The sequence below is a fragment of the Tyto alba genome, unplaced genomic scaffold (genome assembly GCF_018691265.1).
Source record: "Tyto alba isolate M040663 unplaced genomic scaffold, T.alba_DEE_v4.0 Super-Scaffold_40, whole genome shotgun sequence".
NCBI lineage: Eukaryota > Metazoa > Chordata > Aves > Strigiformes > Tytonidae > Tyto > Tyto alba.
The window spans coordinates 5312672-5333133 of NW_024881316.1; the positions used below are offsets into that span (position 1 = coordinate 5312672).

Sequence of the window (20462 nt, forward strand, 5' to 3'; positions counted from 1 at the left end):
TGAAGTGGTCTGTCAAACACCATTTTTTTTCTGAGAAAACCCTTAGTAAAAGATCCAGCACTCATTTTCTATTTGAAACAGAAAAAGCAGATGAAAATTTCACACTTCACAGGGGGAAGAAGGAAATACTATTCCAAAATGTTGAGGCTGCTAGAGTCTTATTTTCAGTTTGATTTTTCAAGCCGTTCCCAGCAAAGGACAGCTATATTCCATAGTATTCATCACATGCTAAGCCTACTGATTTAAAATAAAAGTACAAAAGATGAAAATTTGAAAAGCTATACTTCGGATGTTTTTTATTTGAATATTTAAAAGGACAGCAATATGTCCTGTGTTTGACTGTTCAGCTTCAGTTAAACCTTTTACTGGTATGCAAACAAGAAGAAAAGTACTTAGGTGTCTGCAACAGACATCTGCATTTGTAACTAAATTAACATCAAAATTTTGAATTAAGAAAATGTATTGACATCAAAACAAGGCTTCCTTTAACAACAGATTTCTAACATAATACACATTGATTTCAGTCCAACTTTTAGATGTGATAAAAAATTAGAACATTGTTATAATTAGTTCAGGGAGAACTCAGAAGTAAACTTACTTAATTTATTTGCATAAATTGCCATTCTGTTATCTTTAAAAGCAAATGCAAATTGGCTCTGTCTGATATGATGATGGTTATTTGGCTCAAAAGTGCTTCAATTTGCGTAGCAATCTGGTGTCGTCTCTGCAGTGAGGCGATCCCAGGTAACATACAAATCCTGAATTATTCCAGAAATTAGTATGTTTAAAGCATCAATTTAAGTGCTAATTGCAGTAGTAATGAGAAAAAGCAGTACTACTGTGAGATTTGCATCTACTGCCCCATCAGTATGCCTGGAACGGCTGCTGACTGGCAGAGGATTTGGCTGCTAATTAAATAATTGTATGCATGGCAGTGTTCTCGTCTGATTCAATAGATGAAGATTAATCCTCAGATAAATATGTTTGGCTGGTATTGAAATGTCTTAGCAGTTTCTTCAAAAATAGCCTGTGTGTATGTTCACGCTGTGAATGACTCTATGCCTCTATATATCTATGTTTGTAAATACAGATGCATATAAGAGGGAAAAACATAATGTTTTACCATCATATAAGGAGGAAGTTTAATTTCCATGAGTTGGGAATGGCTGTATTGGATATAGCAAAGCCATGTCTGTATTATCCAGGTCACTGCAAATGTGAAACCTTTATACCAACATTTTATATTCTTTACGGCATTTTTTTCTGAAACAAAAAAAGCAAACAAAAAAAAAACTATTGTAATGCCTTGCACAGAATTAAAATTCATATTGAGACTGCCTCTTGAATGTCTTCATATGTAAAGTCTTTCAATGCACACTTAGACAGGGGCCAGCCAAGAGTAAAATTCTTCAATAAAAAATGCATCTTTATGATAAATTTTCTATAAAGAAAGAATATAAGATTACAGAATTTAAGCCTAGCGTTCTGGCAAAAGACCCAAACAAAGTCAGATGAAGTGGTAAGTACACCACTAAATTGCCAAAAGGATTATTTTCCTAACAAACCTTTTACTTCTCCCTCACAGTATATTGAACCTGTATCTTAAACCTGTTACTAGCATGAAACTGGTAAAAACAGCTTAAGCTTTACATAAATTTGAGGCAGACAGGAAAAGGAAGAAATTTCACATTCGGAAAGAAGAAAATGTCTTTTAAGCAGATTGGTAATTAATTTTTAAATAGCAGCTCTTGAAGCTGCTCATGGATTTGGAATATTAGGCTAAGTCCTGGGGAGACAGATTATTGGCAAAAATGCTAATGATGTTGTCAAAGGTTCATGAAGAATTTCTCATGTGATTATGATTTGCATCTATGGGTTTGGTAGGTGTATATATATATCGTATATATAGTATATATGTACATGCACTCGTCGGGCATGTTGATATAGTTAAAAGGAGATAATATGTGCTTGTGTCATCCTATACAGAAAAAAAAAAAAAACAAAAAAACAAAAAAAACCCAGGAAAATTGTCAAGAAATACTGAAGTGATATGGGACCTTGAGTTTAATTTTCCAAAAATTAGTTATAATCCTAAACTTAATTGAAAGTCAGCAGGGCTTTAAAAGCTGACAGCCTAAATTCAAAAACTATTCAGACTGTAACTCTGATCTTTGGCCTAAGCTCTATGTTTGTTTCAGTGATTCATTCTGAATCATATTTCTTTAACAAACCTGTCTCAGTTTCTAAGTCACTTAGGCCTTAGGTACCTTTTAAAATACTATGGTGATATTTATATTAATGAAAGAGAAAAAGGAAACCTCAAGATTGAAAAAAGTATCCCTGTTGTAGCATTAGCTGCTTTTACTCTCGAAGTATGTGTGTTCCTGTAATCTTCTTTTTCATTTTCAGCTGCTACTACTTGACTTTTTTTCCTCAGTAAGAAGAGCATCTCTTAATTTTCTCCATGTTGCATGGATGATAAAAAAGCAGCCTGCTGTCCATACTGTATCGGTGATCAAGCAGTGACTTGTAATAACTCTGCCTTTAATTTTCAAATACACAAGGCCCGAAGAATGACATAGTGTAACTACTTTCTTACCTAATCAGAAAGTTACTCAGTTACTGTGGTTTGTTTGCACTGTAAAAGCTACATGAGGACATGACAGCCTTTGACGAACAGAATTGTTGTACACTATAAATCAGACCAAATCGTACTCTTCAACAGAGCAACAGGTGATGCCACTACAGGACTTAATACGTTAAGATCTCTGCTGAAATTAAACTTTGTTCTAACATAATTGTCAGAGGTCTTGTCCTCTGAGACGGTCGCACGTAAATTTTTGCAGGTAAATAGTCTCTAAAGTGCAGCCAAAGGGGTGATGGCTGGGTGGGGGCCTCTCAGGGTGCCTCTGCTGAACACAGCTTTGGCACGCGGGGAGTCGCGCCCAGTGGGGCTGCACAGCTCCTGCACTGAGCTTCCTCTTCAAAACCTCTGCAACAAGCACAAAACCATTTGCCGCTTAGGGTGTTACTACTCAGGTTGTCTCATCCCGTGTGATCTGCTGGGAGGTGATTCTAGTAGTGTCTTGTGTGCTAAATGCGGTAAAATCCTGGCAATAACTAATTAAAGAATGTCTGTGGTGGTTTTTCTCCTTCCTCAAGGTGCTGCCTTATCCCCCCCCTCCCTCCCTTTTCCGAGTCGGGACAAAGAGGGATGGCTGTCTTTTTCCCTTAACGTTCTAGCTGTTTATTTTCTGTTACAGTTTTCCTGTCCCTTCGTAGCTGAGGCGCTATTAAGAACAGGAGCGCAGTTCATCGGTGTCCCCTGCTTTTATGCTGCAGTTCCCGAGCGCTCACGGCTGGCCCTCCCCACCTTCTCAACAGAACAGCCACAGCTGCTCCTGCAGCCCACAGAAGAGGGAAGAGAGGGAGAGAGATTAGTTTTTAGCCTAAATCAGTGTTCTCATTCAGTTCAGCCAGGCTCTGGTAATGCAGCCGTTTTAATCCGGCCTAAGCCCGCGCCGCAGCCCAAATGGGCAGTCCTGCCCTCCCGGTGCCATTTTCACCTCTCCTGACCCAGCTCACCGCACAGCTGCACAAACCCCGCGGCTGGTTCGGGCCGGGAGGTGGGAACGAGCGTCTGGGGACAAGGGGAGGAGGGATCATATCAGCCCTCTCGCTGGCAGCCAGGGCGGCCTGCAGCCAAGCGGCTGCGTGAACGCTTGTGCCGGCAGCGGAGGAGGCTCGGAGCACCTCTTTCAGGGCCACCGAAGGTTTATGCTCATTCAGAGGACTCCCGGGCTTAGAGGGTGTGCTCCCGCAGTCAGCTTTAAGCCGATCTACGGTCGGGCTGCCACCAGAAGGAGCGGCGGGCCGACCCGTCTAACCGCGCGATCGCGACACGGGTGGGGGGGATCTCGGCGAGAGGGACGGCGCCACCTCTTCCTACGCCGGCCCCGTCTTAGCTCTGCTGGCCCCGGCTGCCCTGTCCCCAATGAGCTACCGACACGCACCGTCCCTGGCAGTGTGGATCGCGGCGAGGGTGCCTCCCGAAAGCAAACTGAGCTCTAATTAGGGCTCTAGACCTTCTAGCGCAGCTAAAGTAAACAGAGACACATCGAGCACGGCCTAAGTCAGAAATAGATTTTGTTGAAATACAAGATGGTCAAGCCGCTACGTGAAAAGCAAAGCATACTTTAATGGTCTTTTTCTCCAGATAAAACATTTCTGTTCCATGCCAGTATTGCCCGTGCAACTCTGCCTACCCTCTTCATTCCCACAAGGTCCCATTTTGATATTTGCTGGCTCTTTACCAAGATCAATATTCTTCTTTCCTTCTGCTCCTTCCCACCCTCTAGTTTTTCACATGTGGTGTTTGAAAACATGGGTGAAGTGCAGATTCCTGTTTTGTTTGGAGGGCAGAGGGGAGGGAGGGCAGGGCAGAGGGTGGGTCTTGGGTTGTTTTTTTTGGGGGGGGGATTCTGGTGCCAGCCTCCTCTCTTTTTCAGCCATAGCGAGGCCACAAATCACAGCCTCCATTCCACAGCCTAGTTTTCTGTTTCTTCTTCCTAACAAATTCAATTGAGTGACCATGCTGATACTCTTTTTAGTAAGTGAAAGCCTGCATTACTCCCCTCCATTTTTGTCACAGCTTCTCAGATCTGCTTTTCTTTGTCTGATAGAGACCAAAATGAGAGATAGAGGGCTGCATTTTCAGGATGCCTCTTTGAGGTTGAAGGGAGTGTCATGTTCAGCTACACAAATTGTATGCCTCTAATAACAGTTCTCAGTACAAGGATGAGAGAAAGCTGAGGGCCTGTTGCAGTTCATGAGACACCAGAGACTTAAGATTCCTCAGGAGGACTGTAAGAAAGAAGGTTCATGAGGATCGATGCAAGAAAATCTTAAAAAAAAAAAAAAAAAACTAGGGATAACTTCGGATATGCAGTTGAACTTTTGGTTAATTATCTGAACTGATCCTCTGAACTCTCTGAGGTTTGCCCATTGCTAATTAGCACTGCAGTGACTTATTCTTTATGGATTATGCTAAGGAAGTTTAATTTAAAACTTAATTATACTAGTTTTTAAGTGGCTTATGGGGAAAAAATACTTTAATCGGGAGCGGTAAGGAATTTTTCCCGTGTTCAGACATCAGTAATCTCAGTGAGGCATGTGTAACATGCTTGAGGAGTTTCACATTTGTTTTATTTGCTTAGAAGAAAGTAAGAGGTTAATGAAAAGTATTTTATGCTTATGATTGAGAGTCATACAATTATATGATATTCTAATGCATAATAAAGTATTCTTAATATTGAATAAATATGTAGACTGCACATTGAATTGTTATTGTTACAGTGACAATGATTGTATAGCTTGTCTTGTAATCCACAGGGATCTGTTTTTTCTACAGGCTTGGAATTTCTTGTGTCGCTTGCCAATCCTAAACGTCAGCCTGAGCATTAAGGGCTGTTGGGATGACCCAGTTCAGCCACAGAACGAAGTGCCTGTTCCTTCTTTGACAACAGACATGCGAGGTGACAAAAAATGGATCAGATTACATGCTGATCAAGAGTATGTGCTCCAAGTAAATCTGCAGAGAGCCCAGATGGGGTATCAGGTAGATTAATTTCTCATTTCCTTCCGAGGTGCACAAGTTTCCAGTAATCCATTTACACTATCAATAATGCTTTATACAGCATACCAGTGGTTATTTATGGTTTAAATATTATGTAAATTATAAACACTTCCAAAGCCCTTTCATGTTAGTAATGAAGCAAATGGTTTTTCTGGTTACAATAGGATAATAAATGGACTCTTAAGGTAAAATCCTAGACCAATTCAAGTCAGTGACAAAATTCTCTCATTCTTTTTTACAAACCAGAAACTCGTACAGTTCCTTTGTTCGGGTACTATAAGCAGTGACTGTAGAGGTGATAACTTCACAGGCAGTATATAAGCACTCGCCTGCCCCCAACTCCCACCGCTCGGACACTTGCCTATCGTGCTTCCCCAAACCAGTTCATAAGTTTCCCTGTCATATCCCCACGTACCTCCAAACTGCCTGCCAGACCCAAACCTATAAATATGTTTCTACTCCTAACACATCCTCAGGCCTTCACTGAGGAGATATCTTCCTGGTATTTTACACTCGAAGCTTTTTTTGAACAGCTCCTTCTTTTCCACACCTAAATTTCTGTCCCACCCTTTTGCCCACTTAAAACACATCCCATTTCCTCGTGGGCTGGTTTCCCCCCCCAGGCCCTCGGCAAGTCCTCGTGTGCCAAGCCAGAGTCACCAGGAGCTGCCCTGCCTGTAGCAGCAGGAACTGGCTGTACCTGGTTCTCGGCTCTCGGAAGCGTGAGGTGTCGTGGTTTGAGCCTGGTGGGCAGCCAACCCCCACAGGTGGTCACCCCCCCTTCCCCCTCCCCGCCTGGGAATGGGGGAGGGAATTAGGGGGTGAAGGGAGACTCACAGGTTGAGATAGGAACGGTTTAATAATGGCAATAAAATGAGAACAATGATGATGATAGAAAAAAAAAAAAAAAAAAAAAAGAAATATATAAACGGGCAATGCATCGTGTAATTGCTCCCCACCCGCTGACCCACACCCAGCCCGTTCCCGGCCGGCGACCCTGAGATACCAAGATCCCACAATCGCAATCCTGGAAGCGAGAGCGCTCCTTCCCAGCCACCCCTACTCTATACAGTGAGCATGACGTTCCATGATATGGAATATTTCACTGGCCAGTTTGGGTCTGGTGCTGTGGCCGTGCTCCCTCCCTGCTCCCTGTGCCCTTGCGCACGGGCAGGACATGGGGAGTCAGAGAGTCCCTGAAGTCTCAGTAGCAGCTGAAAACATCAGTGTGCTGTCAGCATTCTTCCCATACCAAACCCAAAGCTAAATCCAAAACACAGCACTCATCTAGTCCCTGAAAAGGAATATTAACTCTATTTCGGCCCAAACCAGGCCATGAGGCCATGCCTCCTGCCTTCAAATCACACACTGCTGACACCGTAGCTATCACTTATAGATGCATTTTTATGGACCACCATGATTATGATTTTGCTAGTGAGTATCTCTAATATTTCAAACAACTAAGAATGATGATTACCAGCATTTTTGTTAAGATACAAAGAAGAGTCCAAGATATAAGCAGGGAGCAGTTTTAGGTGTTAGTTCTGAGACTCTCAAGACAACTTCATTGTGATAGTAACAACGGAGATACATACGTTCTGTTGTAAATCCCGAAGTTAGCTTACCCTAGCTAAAGAATTCTATTATTAGAAAAGTATTCTTCCTTCCCAAAAGCCTTCCTGTCCTGACTACAGCAGCAGGCTCACCACAGCTTCAAGGGGAGACCATCTCATCTGTAGGAAGGAAAAAGGGTCAGAGCTCCTCCAGCAGTCGTTCTGTTTGCTGTGCCCGTTGCTGACAGAGACTGTTCCTAACCAGAAGCCACAGAAAAGAAGGGAGCGGGAGCATTTCATGCAGCGATCACCGTTTTCTAAACCTCTCCTAGAATTTGATCCCTCCTTTGTGAGAAACAGCTGGATCAAACTGTTTCTGAAGCTTCATTGCTATGGTGGTGCTTTTTCTTCTCTATAAATCTTCAGTAAAACCCTTCTGTCTACAGAACACGAAATGAATGCTGATGGAGTGTGCATCATTATATCTTCAGCTTTCAGCAGTAAAGTCACTGTCTTAAAGAATCACTGAAATAATCTTTCCTTTTGCTATATCAACCTCAAATAAAGACTTCAAGTGCTGTTTTTGTCTTTACATTAATCTTGAACAATATTGTTTAGCTTTATTTAAAGACAGTAGGTTTACAATTAACCCTTCTGCAGAGAGTAGCATTTGGAAGACATTAGATGAAATTACAAAAAGGGAACGGTATTTCCATTCAAGTTTTAATAGCTTACAAAAGAAGTGGAACAGTATCTCGTATCCCGGGTTTTCCTCTGTGGACTGTGATTTTATTTTTTGGAAAAAAAACCCTTCCTCTGGAAAGAAATAACAAAAATATTTTAGTCTGGCTAAATTGTAGTCTTAGGTAACAACTCACGACAGCATGGTTTTGAGGTGTTTCTCATTCAAGGAAGAACGGCATTTTGGAAAGGTGATTTCTAGTTTTACTGTTTCTTTTCCCCAACAGGGAAAGCAAGACAGTAAAGCAGTGGCTCCTCGATTCCCCAAAGCTAAAGATGAAGGATGGTTTTTGATATTGGGAGAAGTCGATAAAAAAGAACTCATCGCCCTGAAAAGAACTGGATATGTCAGAAACCGAAATACTGTTTCTGTCGCTTTTTATACTCCAGAAACTCCTGGAAGGTACGACAAATTTACAAATGGACTTCTCTTAATGACGATCGTTTCCAAGCAGTCGAGACTTCATTTCCAAACTAACGGTTCTGCTTTTTACATTTTAGGTGTATCTACACATTGTATCTCATGAGTGACAGTTACCTTGGCGTGGACCAACAGTACGATATGTGCCTGGACATCATACCTGCTAGTCCTTCAGCACAAGTCACGACAGAGGCGTCTGATGCTGCGACTCACCTGGCTCTGAAATAAGGTGGTCTGAAAAGTCCACTCCAAAGAACTGGTCTTGCAGCTCATACAGCTGGTCATTCGGGGCATCCAAAAACACACCTGCCTTAGCAGAGACAATTTCAAACCTCAAGACAGCTAGGAAATTATAAGTGACTGCTGTATTGGCTCTGGTAACACAGAGTTAGCCGCAGTGGCCTTACTCCTTTGTGAAGATTTGTCTTTTCTTGTTACTTCTTCCTTCCTTCAGAAGTCATACTGTTAATTGAATTTTGACACATCAAAGTAAAAGACTAAAAGATATTGTAATTTGCGCAAATTTAGGGCTATAGTCTACGTTTTGAAAAGTGTTCTGTAGCCTATGTATTAATGTAGTTTAAAGAGTCAACTTTTTTAATTTATAGGGAAGAATTCAAAATTTGATCTAAGAACTGCTGAAAATATTGAGGGATGTGTTATATTGCGTGTTTAATAAAAATACGTCCATAAGAATGTTTTGCATTTGATTTTTCAGTGTAAAAGATAAGGTATAGAGTAACAAAATCCTCCTTTTACACATACTACATTTTGGAGGCAACGATCTAAAGGAAAATTTTCACAAATTTATATTCATTATATGTGTGGTAAATCTGGTTATAAAGGCATGCTAAGTAGTATAAAATATTTCCAGTGTAGCAATGATGCAATTTCTGTAGATCACAATTAAAGTTTACCCTTTACATGTGTGTACATACAGATATATACGCACGCACCATACATACATATTACATAATTACAATTTCGGTAGTGTTTTTCCCTGAACTTTGAAGGATTAAGGCATATAAAATCAAGTGTCCTGTTCCATATAAAATCAGGTGTGCTGTTCTAGGCGTCAGTGTTGAAGTGGGCAACTACATTCTGTAAATAAGGGGGAGCGAGGCTTCAAAAGCAGGGTGTACAGCAGGTGGCTCGATGAGCAAGGAAGATTTCTGCCAGGCAAGAGGGAGTGCCTAAGGGATGCCCGGCTCAGTGGCAGTGCCACAGAGGCACCTCCACCTGCAAGACATAAATCTGAAGGGAGAAGGTAGCAGCATCTACCTTCTGCACACCAGAGGGAGGAGGGTGCTTCCCTGGAGCTACAGCTCCTGAGGTCAGTCCTCAGCCTTAAGGGGATTCAGGATGCTGAGCGAGCACTTGGAGACAACATTCTGCAAAAACATCACACACCTTCGTTCGGACAGACTCGACCTTCAGCTGAATATTAATATTTGAACTTGTTCAGCTTTGCGTTTAGGCGGTGAGCGTTACCGCTCCGAGGGCTCCTTCTGCTGTCATTGCCATTGTGTTTCACCAGATGAAAGAACACAGCAGAGCTGTTGCCTGGAAGCTTCCCACGGAAAAAAAAAAAAAATATGACACCGGTGGTGCCGCACCCATATAGAATCACGGCCTGGTTGGGGTTGGAAGGGACCCCTGGAGGTCCTCTGCTCTAACCCCACTCCTCCAGTGGGGCCCCTAGAGCCGGTTGCCCAGGCACACGTCCAGGTGGCTTTTGAGTATCTTCAAGGTTGGAGACTCCACAACCACCCTGGGCAGCCTGGGCCAGGGCCGGGTCACCCTCATGGTGGAAAAGTGTTTCCTCACGTGAGAGATGCTCCAGCCCCTTCATCTTCTTCGTGGCCCTTCACTGGACTCTCTCCAGTATGCCCGTGTCTCTCTTCTACTGGGGAGCCCCAAACCAGACACAGCACTCCAGGTGTGGCCTCCCCAGTGCCGATCACCTCCCTCAACCTGCTGGCAGCACTATGTTGCAGCAAAGAGAGAAGGCTGGTGGATTTCAAAGGTAAACAAGTTCATTTATTTCATATTATCTGGCACCTCTAAACTGTGAGTGAAGTTTCTAAAATAATCCATTCCATAGCTGAGTGTTCTCAGAGATCTTCACATCACCTGATGATGTTAAAAATTTGATAGGTTGACTTTATTGCCTAAGATAATGGGATAATAATAGAAAAAGTTGTCACTATATTCACAGCCCGCTAGATGATACAGCTGCTGCCTTTGCCGTTTAGACAATATCAATACAATATGGTGGTGTATCACACAGCAAACACTTTTTTTTTTCCAAATTGGTAGGCAAAAACTTGGTTATATACACATTTACTTACTCCTACATCCATTTTAAAGAGAAACATTAATCTGCAAGTAAATTTTCACAATAATTAAGTCCTTTCTTTGGGAAAATTCTTGGCTGAAGCAATATATTGTCCTGCAACAATTTTAATTAATTAGGAAAAAGAGCTATGCCACAGTCAATCAACATACCAACATAGTGACGCTAGCTGTTGTTGCTTTGTTAATGCACATCACAAAACAGTCTAACTGCAGAGTAGCAGACAATAGCTTCAGTATTCTGTATTAATCAATTAAAGGGTTTCTGTAACATCATTTGCACCATCTGTACTCTGGTTTGAAAATATTTTATCTAATTTACTAGCATGATAATTGTTTTTAGAAATAGGAGACATTTCTAAATAAAATATTTGAAACTTTTTTTTTTTTTTTGCAAAAGTATTGGATCCATGAAAACAGAGTCTGAAGTAACATAGAATGAATTTAAGCCAATTGATTGGAATCAATATTTATCTGAAATATCCAAGAGAAGGAATTCTGATGCATTTGAAACAGCTGCTTAGAAGGAACAATCAATATGTTCTATCCAGTGATAGGTAATGGTGGAAAGTGAGAATAGCTGCCTAACAGAAGTATGAAGAGCAGATACAGAATTTAAAAAAAAAAAAAAAAAAAAAAAGCTTTGGTGATGTAATTATCACCATTATGCATAAATGAGAAAATTAACAGCACATACAGAAATTATTAATGTAGTTTCTCACTCCAGTTTGCAAGCAGGTTTTTATTAGGGTTATGGGAGTTCTTTTCGCCCCTTCTGGGAGCAGCTGCAGTTAGTGCCTGCCTGCTCAGGTGTGGTACTTCTTCAAAAACTTGGAAAGAGCAACAAAACACACGCATTTCTTGTGTATCGAGATGTCTTTTAAGTCTGCGTATGTGGCTTTGTCCTTTCCATATTACCCCGTCCTAATCTGGTGATGGTGCCACAGCAGTACTTAGCAGGAACTCAAGGAGCTTTGGGTATGCACGGCCATCCCCCGTCTCTTCTTAGGGGGCTCTTACAATGCACCTTACTCGAGATTTCAGGTCCAGTCCAAGAACTGAATGCATTACTGCGGCACCGTGAAGCCATCTTCACAACTGCAGGTCTTTCTTACTGTAAATTTAATCTTTGGAGGCCCTAATTTCGCCCAGACGAATTCAGGGGTTTGTGGTGCAATTCCTGTTCCTTGTCGTTAGTTTGCTTCTAGAGACCATCTCTAGATGGCCATCCTTCAGGAAACTTCAGGGAGTCTCTCATCAACCTCCATCCTGGAGCCTAGTGTAAGGCTTGAACATTCACCAAATAGGCTGCACTTAAAGAAAGGCAAGTTCTGTCATTCCGATTTTCTAGGGGATGCTTACAGCGAAGAAGGTAGGCCGTGTGTTATCTGCTCTTGCACATCACAGCCTGAATCCAAATTCCTATGTTCCTCCCTCACTCAAGAAAAAGAGGCTGTGATGTTTTCAAGACTGTTTGATGAACTGGCCCAACGGGCAGCACTTCTCTGTGAAGAGGCTTATTTACTGCAGCTGGTTCTTAAATCATCACGCTTTTGTCTTGCCTCCATTTAAGTCTCCTTCCACTACCTGTTAACCCTACAATCACACCTGTTCAGAGACAGTTACCCATATTAGTGGCAGTAAATTATCACAGAAGGAATTTTTTAAGCTCATGTCTATGATATGGTATGGACACTACTCCAGCCTACGTAGTAAGTGCTGAAGCAGGACAAATAAGGTAACACAAGCAAACCATGTATATCTTTTCCACATCCTAAAGGTTTCCATAAAAAAAGTCCGAATTAATGCTGAGAGTAGAAAAAAAAAAAATCTGTATGATAATTCTGTAACAAGAAAGCCAAGTCATGGGTGTAAAAAGAAGCCACCCATCCATCCAAGTGTGTTTTTACACCTCATATGAAATGGTGAATTTGCGTAAGCGATTTCTATCTAAACTTTTTGTCATGGTTTGAGCTCAGAGGGCAACTGAGCACCACACAGCCATTCACTCCTCCCTCCCCTCCCAGCAATGAGAAGGGAAAAATAAGCCAGGCTTGGGATTCGAGATAGGACCGGGAGGGGCAAATCACCCATTATGGTCATGGGCAAAAGGCAGACTCGTTAGGGGAGGAAAAAGAGCATACATTTATTAGACACTAACAACACATAGCAGAGTAGGACAGTGCGAAGCATTGCCACATCTTGAGATCACCTTCCCCCCACCCCTCCCTTCTTCCCGGGCTCAGCTCTGCTCCCGATATCTCTACCTCCTCCCCCAGTGGCGCAGGGGCAGGGAATGGGGGGTGCAGTCAGTGCTGCCGCTTCTTCCATCTTCGGTGCGGGAGCTCCTGGAACTTCTTCCCCCTGGTCCATCATGGTCCCCCTCTCACAGCAGACAGTCCTCCACAAACCCTCTCCAATGTGAGTCCCTCCCACAGGCCGCAGTGTTTCTTTACACTGCCTTGTCGTGGGTCACCATCTTTCTCCAACTGGATTCCCTCCCACGGCTGCAGCCCTTCCCGAGCTGCTCCGGCGTGGAACACCCCCTGCATGCTGCAATCCTCCCAGCACTGAACCGTGACAGCTGGGGCTGCTTCTTCCCACAAGATCTCGGTCTTCTTTGGGCACAGTCACCTTGGTTAACCGGACAAAACACCTCACAGGCCATAAATCAATGTCTACTCCACTGTAGATCTCCATGGTTGGCAGGGGGGGCCGCCCTGCCGTCTCACCACAGGACACAGAGGGGTCTCTGCTCCGGCACACCTCCCCCCTCCTTTCTTCCTCCATTCCTCCACTGACCTTGGTGTTCATGCAGCTGCAGCAACTCCTCCTCACAAGTCCCACTGCCCGTCACCACGTCCCTTCTTAAATACATTAACGCAGAGGCGCAGCTGATTGGCTCAGTTTTGGTGCAGAGGTGGAGCTGACTTGGAGCTGGGGGAGCTTCGAGAAGCTTCTCACAGGGGGCTGCCCCTATAGCCCCCTCCCCTGCCACCAAAAAAAAAACTGCACAACTCACTCAAACCCAGGACACTTTTTTTTTTTTCTTCAGTTTTAGGCATCCTTTCTTCCACTAAATTGCACACCTCTGGCCTTGGTTTAGTTGCTTACATGCAGATATCTAGTGCCATTTAAAATGCAGTATCTCACCTGGCCTCTACGTTCAGCTCCAGAAGAACACATGCCATCTGCAGAGGGCTATCAGATGTGAAACATGACGGTGTTGTATTTGTCAGTCTCTGTGAATGCCTCAAGTAACCTGAGGCATCTGAAGTAGCACTAGGTATCTAGATTCAGGTAACCAAACTGAGCCCCTATTACTTCAGTCACAAGTAAGCAATGTAGTTGCATTTAACGCACTTTAAAATCTCCAAAGATATTTCGGTTGCCACTCCAAAAGGCAGCAAGTTTTCCATAGGTCCTGTGTCACTTCTGCTAGCCCTGTGCAGCTCTGCCAGTCCCACGGGGTGGATACTCACACATTCGAGCTTAATTAGCTAATCAGGCCCATGCTATTTTGTAAGTCAGAAGAACCATAAGCATTCAAAATTCTCTCTTCCAAGCTATTTTATGAGAAGGGAAAATTCTCCTGCTTCATGAGAAGCATTTTCTGACAAAAGGTTTGGATGCCATAGGATGCCCAGAGAGACACGTGAGCTACAAAAAGGTGAGTGAGCAGGGCTGCTGCTGAGAGCCGTCACTCCATTTCTACTTACACACCATGCCTGTTCTATCTGCCACATTTGATTCCCACCTGTCTTTTTAAAAACATATCCTGTTAAGTGGCGCGTCCCCTCAGAGCACACTGCACTGCAGCAGGCTGTGCCAAGACTTACATCTGCATAAGTTTTGACGCACATTTTTTCTGGAGTGATTTGCAAAAGCTTGGGACTGAACTAACCAAGTTTGTTATTGATGTCACACGCTGGTAGCAGTAAGATGTTAAGCTGCTTTCATAAAGTGTGTGAAGGGAACTTTTATATTAAAGGAACTTCTCTGGAAAGCAATTGTACTGCTTGTACTAAATGAGCCTCTGTGTAAATAATTCCTACACAGGATTCAATCTAGACAGAAGAAACAAGCTCTGTAGAAAAGGATTCTCCACAGTGATTACGCCACCCTGCAATTAAATATGTTTACAATATGTCTTGTACTCAGATCTTCTAATGAGCTCCATACTGCATCAATGTGATTTGAATCCGGGACTCTCCGAGCTAGTAAGCCTTTCTTCTGCATCTCTGTTCCTAGAAAATCACAACCCCCTTCTCGGCTCAAATCTCTCCTCCGAAATAAAGAATGTAAAAGCTTCACTAAGCCTACACATTAAGCTTCACTGCTGCTTTTTTCCTCCAGCTTAGTCTTGTCCTATCAAGACTCTCGATAAAAGCATGCACCCAAGATTAGTGGCTTGTATCTCTCCTTGCAGAAGATCCATAGACAGCAAAACTGGTGACATCTCATTGCACAGTCACAAAGATCACACAGGTGAGAGGACAAGATAGAGATCTCATTGAAAATATCAGGGGGGGGCAGGGAGGAGGCAGTGTCTACATCTAGATTTTAGAATAGAAAGGAGAACATGGAGGGGAAAGGAAAGGAAGTAAAGACATTGGCTATTGTTCATGTGCTCAAAACAAAAAAAATGGAATAAAGAATGAAAAGTGTTCTGTGCTGAATATTATCATTCCCAATAATAAAATTTCCACTATCTGTAACGACAGCTGAGGTGAATTGGGCATTTTTTAAAAATCACGTTCTTGGTAACATGATACATGCACAAATAGTTATAGGACTATGCTAATAATTACTAGCAAGAAGAACAGTAGAAAAGGGAATCTAGAAATATCACCTTCTTTCTCTAACTACACTCTAAATCTCTACATAAATGTGATAAACAGCATTCTTCACACAGTAGCAAATTTGCACCTTGGAATGGAAATAACTCAGTTTCTACCATGTAGTGCTAATGTGGGAAAATTAGGCTTATGTACTTGACAGCAGTACTTTCTTCTAGCTAACAGGATAAAATTGTTTCAGATGCCAATAACGCATGGTGAGTTCTCAACGTGTATTTGTCAGCAAATCCAACTAATTAGGCACTAATTGCTCACTGTAGTAGCACAGTAATATCAGGTTGTGATAAACTGTCATCTTTGTAGCTGTGAAGATTCTGTAGTTAAGCCTTATTTTCCTCAAACAATTGCAATGACTAAAGGGAGAGCTGGAAAAAAACACTAAGAGGATTCTGCCATCTCCATAAAAGGGCCCCTTTATTCACCCACACCAAAGCAAGATTTATCCCTAATTTTTTTTTTTTTTTTGCTATTTTAACCTATCAAAAATAAAACATAAAATAGTACCAAGAGAGGTTACATGACTATTTAAGTTTACCCCAGTTACAGAACCTTGATGTTTCTTTAGCACAGCTCTGCCCTGTCCCATCCCACCCCCCCACCCCTGCTGACACAGTCACATGTTATACTTGGGCTAAATTGTCTGGGATAGGACCTTTGGGGGAATTTCATCCTCTGTTTACAGGACACGTAGCACAGAGGAAGTCCTGGTCCATGATCACGTTCCTGCAAGCTGAGATCTACAAAGAACCGCGTAAGACCTTACTGCAGTCAACTCAAAATACGACACAATGTTACTCCAATAATATATTAAGCAAATAAGACAGGTGCAAAATATGCAGCACAGTTAGCTGTGTGAGTAAGGCAAACGCCAGTTTAATTTTAGATTTTAATTCTAAGTGACTTGATTCAAAGAGGGAATGAGAGAGATCCGGAGATTTCTCAGTTCTCCTTGGTGATGAAATGCTCAGAACTAACCAAAGTGAACTAGTTACAGGCTATATCCACACCTGCGATACTCGTCTAGGTGTGTACAAGATCTGCCTTTGCTCATCTCACACGTCTTTATTTGACTCCTGCATGCAAACATTAACATCCTTGCAGATAATAGGAAACTACAGGCTCTGCCCTTCTTAAGAGAACAGAGCCTCCATAATTTACATACAACAGCACGTGCACCAGCAGACAAGCACTTCCCACACCTTCACAAAGACTCCTGAGCGAAAGGTTTAGAAATTGCAAAACATAAAGGGTTAAGACTTTGCTTTCACCCAGTTATATGTAGTTGCCGTGCTGTCTTCTGCAAAGCTACCCAGTAACTCAGAAGAAATCACAGCTAGCAAAAGTTTCAGAAACTTTACCTAACAGCTTCCACCTCCCGTTGATAAACGAAACACAGACATGGTCACCTACAAATAATTATCTTTCATAAGACATTTTTGTTGTTGTTCCATGCCAATATCTTGTAGCTAGACTGCGATAGTAGCGGGGTTTTGCCGTAAAACTATTGATGGTCCCCAGGTTTTGGCTTCACAGCATACGACATACCTAAGGACTGCTGCAACAGCTTTTTCATCCTGTTCAGTCTTACCAACAGTCTGGCCATGAACTTAAATCTTGGAGAAAAAAGAAACAAACTTGCTCGACAGCTGTTCTTTTCCTTGCAGCTATATTCAGCATCTGATTACTGCATTCTCCTCCCATAAGCCTACAAGACCTACGAGAATTGATAACAGCCAACCCAACAATACTTTTTTTTTTGGTTCTAAAACTGTTTGACACTGGAAGCACAAAAACCCTGAGGACTTGAATTAGACATTCAATTTGCAGAACACTTAATTTTTCAGTGAGTTCACTGGGAAATGGCTTACAACACAGGGAGCTGGTAAAGTTTGAGAGGGAAGAAAAAAAAAAAAGAAGAGAGAGAATGAAAAGTTGGGGAAAAAAAATGAGAATTAAATATCCTGGCTTGTACTCCAAGATAAGAGCTCAAGTTGAAACAAAATCTTTCTAAGGATAAGGACTGTGTATCCTTTGGCAGAAAGCAGCTCGGAGTAAAATTGTCATCCTGTCTAGATGAGATTCTTTCATTTTACCTGTTCTAAGCATATCTAGAATTAATCTAAGCTCTAAACTACCCAGATCACATAATTCTAAATGAATATAAAAAATTGTTGTCTTTTTTAAAAAGTGCTAGCTGGGTAAAAGACTGCTAAATCTTTTTTTTTTTTTTTTTTAATTAACCAAATTATGAATTAAAGCAGTTGCAACGGCAGCTGATTAAGTAAATTCCTTTTAATTCATTTAGTCCAGCCCTAGAGAGCCAAGAAATGCTACCAGTCTCCTCGAATTATGTCCACTCATAAAGTCATGAGATGTAAAGCAATGACATTCAAACTCCTTAAATGCCTAAGAGTAGGAGAAATGACATTTGGGTTATGCAAGCTGAATGAAGCTGTTACAATATAAAAATCATTATCTCGTGACTTTTGTTAATGTATGGAAAGTGATTTATTTTTTTTCTGCATAGATTTTTTTGGAACAGAAAAGTAGGTTGTTGTGCATCATCAGCACATAGACATGACCTGGACCTCCCTGGAAAACTGTCCCAGAAAGTGCAACGACAGCTCTTCCCTTTTGTCGCCTAAACCCAAATACCTGCACCAATGCTACTCGATACTCCGGCACAAGGAACACTCCGAGAAAATCCTGACGCTAGGCATTTGGTTGATTTTCTGTCTGGTCTGTGGGAGATGCTCAGTCGGATGCCAGCTCTCAGGTATTGCGCTGTGGCTCCTGAGTAGACAGAGGCAGCCGAGCTCCACTACAGGATGTGAAAGTTTCCGTGCCCCCCCTCTGCCCTACACACCCTGTGGCAGGGGGTGAGCCTGTCAGCCTTCCACGTCACGCTTCAGCTTCCTTCACTGGCCAGAGAGCATGCCCGGGGAGATGCTCTGATGCGCTGCTCTGGCAACAGGAGCCTACATCTCTGTTCCAAACTCAAACTCACCTCAGCTAAACTGAACCCTGTCCAAAACTTTCCCAGGACCAGGGTCCTCAGGGAACGCTGACCTTAAAGGACCAAAATCCTTAAGAAGTAGGAGCTCTTCTAGAAATAAATGGTCTAGATGTATTGCTTCTATATTCTGTTCTTTGTAAACATGAAATAAAAAAGGAAAAAAAATCTCACCAAAAGGATACTGACAAGAATGCCACTTTGTTTCTTCATTTTAGAAACATCTAGTACCTACTTATTTGTCTGAAAGCCTTGGGGAGCACCTGGATTAATTTAATAGAACCGGTTAAAATCTTTTGGGAAATATGGACGCTGCTGAGGAAATTAACAGAACCTGGAAAGAAACACAACATTAACTGACTGAAAAATACGCTAAAGCTTCTTTTCTGTTGATGCATTGCCCTTTTGCTTCAGAGACCGGAGGATGAAATGCATTCCCAACATATATTATCAGCAGATCAAATTTAGTTTCTGCTATTACTTTCAAAGGATTTGGTGAACAGACAATAGCATTAGTATTATCTAATCCTTCACTCAGACCTAGGACTCAAAGATTAACAGCTGCAGATTTTGTAACATTTCTAATTCATGGATAAATTATATTTTCTCGAATTGGATGGATAGGTAATGTCCTGAAGTTATTTAATGCTTAGGAATCATTGACTTCACAGGAACAGACTAAGAACTCATGACCATGAAAAATTGCTAATTGGATGAAATTAGTTGAAAAAAATATCCCTAATGAGAAAAACAGGATAAGAATCCCATCTTCAAGGAGCTTTGAGTCATGCAGACTGGGCTGCTGTGAAGCAACAGTCCTGTTTGGTTTTATTATACAATCTCATCTGCTTTCATTACAGCAAATTATTTGGGCGTGATGGCACAGCTTCCACAAAAGCGTCTCTCTGCCATTTACCTGGTGGTTTGGACACTTTAGGGGAAGACGCGGTCAGAAAATAGAAGAACGAACCGAAGGAGGGAATTTTGTACGGGAGCAGATGGGGTAGTGGAATGCAGCTAATTTTAAATAAGAAAGCACAAGTCCTATCCCTCATCCTGAAAGACAGCATTCTGAAAGCCTCTATTTTCAGGGGAAGTTTCCAAGTAACGTATCCTAAATAGACAAGCAACTCTCCTGTAGTCTTAGGCAAGGAACCAAATGTAAGTTACATGTCTGTGTTCTACCTTTGTGCCGGGCTTCTCTCTTTATATGCAGTTACCCAGTCTCATCTGAGATACCTAATTTTCCATATTGACCAGATAAGGGAATTTCAGCACCTCACATCTTAGATTCCACTCTGGGTGCAGTTATGGGTGACATTCTTGTTATTTAAAAATCTTTTCTTAGCTACAGCCCCAAAGAAGTGCACACTCTTCCTTTTATAATCTTCATATGCTCTTTCCATTTTACACACCTACACTCGTAGCTCTCATATTACACGGGACATAACTTGGTATTAAAAAGACAAGTGGTCTGCATTAAAAGTGGGTCCGTATCCTTACATTTGGAAGTACAGCGTGTGACATTAATAAAATATAGTCTATGTCAACATTTCTCAGGGAAAGAAGAATAAATAGATTCATGTTAAAATATTATACATGTGTATATATACATAATCACATACATAAATATTACAGTAACGTGTACATGTTACTTATTAACATGAACATAACAAGCCATTGAAGTTAACGGTTCCTGTTGCCACCACTATTGAAGGAAGGCAAGAGCCCACCAAAACTAACATTTGGAAGAGAAAGGTCGCTTTGATCTTTTGGAAGAGCAAAGAGATTACAGATTGGAATCAGATCCCTGTCTATGTGTTAGGCTTATGCGTAACCGGAGAAGACACTCTCCTTTAGAATTAACTTTCACTGTTCCATTTCT

General features: G+C 41.9%; 1 protein-coding gene across 1 annotated transcript in view; it reads left to right on the plus strand.

Annotated features, from left to right (window-relative positions):
- LOC104357136 (activating signal cointegrator 1 complex subunit 3) overlaps positions 1-9046 on the plus strand; it is a 209731-nt gene extending 200685 nt beyond the window's left edge. Inside the window, exons 33-35 of the mRNA XM_042803433.1 lie at positions 5411-5617; positions 8157-8332; positions 8431-9046. Coding sequence (XP_042659367.1) covers positions 5411-5617; positions 8157-8332; positions 8431-8578 — 531 coding nt within the window. The 3' untranslated portion in view covers positions 8579-9046. The remainder of the gene's footprint in view (positions 1-5410; positions 5618-8156; positions 8333-8430) is intronic.
- The last annotated feature ends 11416 nt before the right edge of the window (positions 9047-20462 follow it).